Source organism: Cupressus sempervirens, chromosome 8 (assembly GCF_028749045.1).
Source record: "Cupressus sempervirens isolate cs-2001-9-10 chromosome 8, ASM2874904v1, whole genome shotgun sequence".
NCBI classification, from domain to species: Eukaryota; Viridiplantae; Streptophyta; class Pinopsida; order Cupressales; family Cupressaceae; genus Cupressus; species Cupressus sempervirens.
In genome coordinates this window covers 514,887,273-514,893,272 of record NC_143125.1, presented here as the reverse complement: position 1 = coordinate 514,893,272, position 6,000 = coordinate 514,887,273, and the positions used below count along the sequence as shown (strand labels likewise).

At 34.5% G+C, this 6,000-nt stretch overlaps 1 protein-coding gene across 1 annotated transcript in view; it reads left to right on the top strand.

The window, feature by feature from the left end:
* The first annotated feature begins 808 nt into the window (after positions 1-808).
* LOC149543457 (uncharacterized) overlaps positions 809-6,000 on the top strand; it is a 46,108-nt gene continuing 40,916 nt past the window's right edge. The window contains exons 1-7 of the mRNA XM_089798255.1: positions 809-1,338; positions 1,804-2,006; positions 2,145-2,342; positions 4,171-4,242; positions 4,436-4,531; positions 5,465-5,544; positions 5,678-5,753. Of these exons, the coding sequence (XP_089654381.1) occupies positions 1,089-1,338; positions 1,804-2,006; positions 2,145-2,342; positions 4,171-4,242; positions 4,436-4,531; positions 5,465-5,544; positions 5,678-5,753 (975 nt within the window). The 5' untranslated portion in view covers positions 809-1,088. The remainder of the gene's footprint in view (positions 1,339-1,803; positions 2,007-2,144; positions 2,343-4,170; positions 4,243-4,435; positions 4,532-5,464; positions 5,545-5,677; positions 5,754-6,000) is intronic.

Below are 6,000 nucleotides of genomic sequence, written 5' to 3'. Positions count from 1 at the left end.
CGCATAAACCAAAAATATATATTTTAATATAGCACCATAAGCATATTCTACTTAAAAAACTCAACAAAATTACTTCTATCAAAATATAACTTCTAGCCTTCAATCTAGACACAATTTATTTAGTCAACACTAAACCTAATGTGTTCAAGTCTTTTTAGCTAACAAAAACACGAGTTTAATGTATCCTTTCCTCAAAAATGTTATGCCTCAACAAATTAACCCAATAATAAGATAATTCATGTTTCCAATTCTTTTTTTGAAAAAATTGATGAGTATCACCACCATATGTGTATATATATTTTTCTGTGTTCAAGTTGCAGTTAAATTATCCCCTAGTATTATTCCCACAAGTGGAATTAAGGCTGGGGTCCCATGAGGGGGGGCTACAGGTCTATTTTTTAGGTACATGAAGTCTTATAAGATTTTTTTTGGGGGGCTATAGGGTTAATTAGAATCTTTTTCTTTATAATAGGAGCCCCGCATTTTTAAGAAGTAGATGAAAATGAGGTGGGGCTCCAACTTAGGAAAAAATGTAGCCATTTGTCAAAAACTGACACTAAAAAACTAAAAATGTCTTTATTGTAAAATAAATTTTAGAAAGTTCTTCCTTAAACTTAAGAGCTGAAACTTTAAAGTGAAATAAATTATAAAATCCATACGACTGCTTAGCTTAAGAATTTCCTAAAAAATCTCAAGAAAGCTGGCATACATAAGACCCCAGCCTAACTCCCCTAGTATTACTTCCTTCATTCGTCCATAATTCTGTCAAATAGTGTATGGTAGTAATGTATTAGTTCAGCCTTGTCTGTTCTCTCCTTATATCCATCTTTATAAGTTCTGAATATGCTTGCGTACAAGGCCACAGTTCTTTAATCACACTCTAAATGACGGAATGAATACCCAGACTTCACAAAAATCACAATCTCTGCTTGCACAGTTTGATACCCAACTTCACATAAACCACATAACATTTCACTATTTTTTTGGTCTTCTCCGTGTGGACATTGAAATACCCAACTTGATATAAATCACAGCGTCTTTTTGCTTTCTTTCATCAGTTTCATTGCTCACATACTTGAATACACAACATGGAGACAAATGCTCCAAATAATAATGTTCCCAATAATAATTTTCTGATAGAGGTTCCATTGCACAATGTTAGGCTGGACTTAAATTCGCTACATGGTAGCTCTCAGAACACTAACTTGGAGTATTTGCTGCTTCTGGATGTGGATAATCTGGTCTGGAGTTTCAGAAAAACAGCCGGTCTGCCTACCCCGGGGACGCCTTATGGCGGTTGGGAAGCTCCCACTGTTGAACTCAGAGGACATTTTATGGGTCAGTGGAACAAATCTATGCTAAAAAGTAGCAATTTATTAATTATATTTCTTTGTGATCTTTGAATCTATAAATTCGCTCGCAATTTCGTACTCTGTAGTGGGTAGGCTGTTTGAAGTGTATCTGCAGTCATGTGTGTTTGCTTGAAAAGAGTTTAGTGGTGTTTGTAATGTCTATAGTGATTTTCTTCTAATTAGGATATTCGATACAGTCCGTTTAAAACTTAAATATAGCAAATAGAGTAGTTCTTCATTCTTAAGTCAATAGATTGAGGGTGAATTTGAAGCTGCTTTTCCATTGATGATTAGATTTTGAGATGGGTGAATTCTCATGAATGACGTGCTAACATTCTTGGTGTTTGTGTGCTTTTTGAATCGCTTTGTTCTTAAATACAAATTGCAAGCTTGTTCGTATTTCACCAGCCGAGTATTCAGTTCCACTATAATCCAACTACTAGTATTACAGGGCATTATATGAGCTCATCGGCAATGTCATGGGCTGCTACCCACAACGAGGCCATTCGCCAAAAGATGACAGCTGTGGTGTCTGCTCTTTACGAATGCCAGAAAGCAATGGGGACGGGTTATCTCTCAGCTTTTCCTTCCGAGGAATTTGATCGTTTTGAAATGCTGAAGCCTGTTTGGGCTCCATATTACACTATTCACAAGGTAAGTTTTAGCCCTACTATAAGAGACAAATGTTACATTGAGAAAATATGGTCTACCCACAAAACAATTTATGACGTTTAAAGAAGAATTTTTTTTATTCCTTCTTGGCTTAAATAATTATTTGGAGTCTCTGTATAGATTATGGCAGGATTGCTGGATCAGTATAAATTTGCTGGGAATTCTCAAGCATTAAGTATGGTCGTATGGATGGCTGATTATTTCTACAGTCGTGTTCAAAATGTTATACGGAGATACTCTGTAAAATGGCACTGGAATTCTCTCAATCAAGAGGTTGGTGGTATGAATGATGTTCTCTATCGCCTCTATACACATTCGGTGAGTTCTCTCTTCTCGTGTCCCCATTTCTTAAAGTTATATCTGATAAACGAGCTTTGTTTTTGTCTATGTTGCAACCTATTTTTTCCACTTGCCCCTATTTCCAAAGGAATCTAATTCTAATCAGAAAAACCCATAAAAAGTGATACTGATATGCTTCCGTATGAATTCTTAAAGCCAGTTACAGTTGAAAGGGACGTGACATTTTAGAGACAAAATAAATGATTTTTAGAGCAGGGACGTTTTACTTTTGCATTACAAAAAGACCTAGCGGGAATCGCTCTTTAACTATTTTAGTTTTATCTTGTGATTATATTTTGTAATTGACCTGAAAGAAATCTCAATTGCATGTTGAGTTGTAACCCTGACCCTATGGATGCTCTTGAATTGATGAAAGGAATGAAGAAAATGAACCATTGAATTTTTTTTTGTGTTAGTAGAATTCACTGGTTGAGAAAATCTGCAAGTTAATGCTTTCTATTAACCAAAAGGGTTCAGAGACCGTAAGAGTAAAGCCTACTTAAAATAGCCAAGAGATAGCGCGTAATGTTTCTAGTATATGGGCTATCATCTAAAAATATAAGAGCGAGGTCTTACAAGGCACACGAATTTCTTCCAAAACAAATCCGTAAGAGGGATGTCTTTCAGTGATTACCCTCCCATCAACCGAAGGTCTTTCATATAGTCAAATCAGCTGTTGCAAAGGAAGCCTCAACATCAGGTCTGACGAGTACTGACCATGCAAGTGCTTAGTTCTCTTTCATAGGAAGGCCAAAGCTTTGTTGTTATAATATTTTTGTGTTTCTTACAATCTACAGTACTAGTCAGATAGGAAAGTTGAAAATTCAGATCTAATAACAAGGATGGTTATTTATTTCAGAGATGCATGATTCACGAATACAATGTTACTAAAGTATTAACCAGCGTTACCGGGAGACCCGTCTCGAGACCCCTGGGACGCATCTCGGGTACTGGTACTTGAACATCTCCGGAGACTCAGTGGGTGCTTAAGGTTCGGGTAATGATGTCTCCTGATGTCTCCTGCAGTCTCCAGTTGAAAAATCAACATCTCCACGTTGAAAAAAGTAAAAAATGAAAATAGATTTCTGATTTTTGTTTTTTTGTTTGTATATCAGAAATTTGCTCTTGAACTATCAATATTTTTGCATTTCAATATGTAATGAAAATCTAATATTAAACATTGAAATATGAAGTGTGAGTTTTAAAATCTGACACAATTTTATTGTACACGTGTATTTAAACTTAATATTATTTGCTGTTCTTTCTCTCAAAGTTCTACGTAATGTTATTTTCTAGAGATTATTAAACTTAAGTTGTAAAAAAAATATTGACGTCTCCAAGTACCCAGTTTCCCGGTAACCTTGATATTAACTATGCTATACAAAAATCATTGTAATTCTTCGCAGGTGTCGAAGAATCCTCTTCAGATTAGCTCTAGTCAGTTCAAATATGTCTAGCAATTGCTTGTCAGAGAAGATATTTCATAATGAAACGTGTGTACAGATGATGCAATTTTATGATTTGATAGGCCCTGCAATTTCTATAAGCTATTTTTTCTCTATCCCAATGAAATGATATGTATGTCTCCCTTTGTATATGGTTGTGATGTGGCCTGCCTAATGGGATAACTGGGTAACAAAAGAATGAAACTCTCCGTCCCTTGTAAGTTTTGAGAAGATTTATGCATGGAACGTTGCCTGTGAATAAATTTTCAACATTAAGTACTTATTCCCAGCACAGTTTCCTTTTTATCTAAATTTTCTTTCAGTCTAAATCTTAAGATATTTTAAATGATACTTGATTGCAGGGAGATCAAAAACATCTGGAGCTTGCTCATCTGTTTGATAAGCCATCCTTTTTAGGATTGTTAGCTGTTCAGGTACTCCTTTTCCCAGAGTCAAATCTAACACAGCTTTCTAAGAGAGAAACATGCATCAAATCGCATTTTGATTCATGTCTTTTGAGGCACATCTATGGAATGATGGTTATGCATTGTTATGAATTATTGTGCAGTAAAAGTTGTAATTTAGGCTTTTCTACCTGATTTGCTTGCTTTTATAATTGTTTCACAGGCAGATGACATTTCAGATCTCCACGCCAATACACACATTCCTATAGTTGTAGGTGCCCAAATGCGCTATGAGGTTGTTGGTGATTCACTTTACAAGGTAACTCAAAAAATTCTTTTGTTGAATGGAAATGGTATGAGAGATAGAGACTAATTGATGTGAGAATGATCAAGAACCAAACTCCAGTCTATGATAGATTTCAAAGGTTATTAGTAAGCATATTTTAGTTTAATACTCAAAGGTTTATTTTGGCCAATAAAAATAGGATAATTATTTACCACATTTTGTTGTGGGTGATATGCAAAATGGCTATTAGTATTTAACTGTTTTACCTTTGAAGTGGGTGGCATTTAAGTAGAATGGAATCCAAATGGCAAATGTAATGTTACTATGAGTAGCTTTTTGCATATCAAACATATTTCATCAATTCGAAGTCTCTTGATCTCACCTTTATTGCTAACAGTACAGTAGTTACTGTGTATTTAGTGCATGTCTGCTATAGCCTGTTACCGCAAATAACTTCCAATGCCGAGTTCTTACCAGGTCTAAAAAAGTCATTTGTAAACTGTCTCTAGACAAACTATTGGAGTCATTTTTTGACATTACCTCACATTCTATCAACTTCACATCTTAATCTTCAATAATAAAAAGCAAACTTAAATGTTACACCATCTGCTAGTTTCTCATCATGTTGTTGGATCTGCTAGGCATGTTTGACAAAGAATAATAGCAACAAACACCCAGTTCAATACTTCCACCTTGTTGCTGAACGTTTAGGTTTGCATCCTCCTAAAATCATCATATTGGTAGAGAGAAATCTATCTTGTCTGAAAAATATTACTGAGTTTCTATAAAATATTATTCCATTTAATCTGACATAATTGATTTACAATGATCAAAATAACTTAAACATAATTTTAACCTGAGCAATGTGATTTATTATAAATATACTACTGCTGTCCAATATTTCAATCAAAATTTGAAGAAATTCATAATTTATATTGATATATTTGTATTGCATTACTTTGTCAGGATATTAGCACATACTTCATGGATATCATCAATTCATCACATTCCTATGCAACAGGTGGAACATCAGTTGATGAACTTTGGTAAGACTAGTGATCTTAGCACTTAAGACTGAATGCAAACAGTTAAATGCACAATTAAATTGTGTTTGATTAACGTACATATCTAAGATGCCAATTCCGGGAAAAAGTGATCTTTCGTTGGTTTTTTATGCAGGAAGTATCCAAAAAGAGTTGCTACACAACTTAGCACTGAGAATGAAGAGTCTTGTACTACTTACAATATGCTGAAGGCATGTAACTTTCATCTTCCTTTCTCGAGTGCAAGTTCACACATGTATTAACAGCTGAAATAGAATATTTTATTCATCTCAAGATATTAATTGTGAAACACAGAATTCTTCAAATTAATAATTCAATGCAAACAAAGTACTCAGTTGTTATTCTTGGTAAACAGTTCCAGTTCAGACCACAGGAATCAGGCATTAGCCAAAGTGCACACAGGAACTTATCTTAATTGAAAATGTTTATATAAATCTA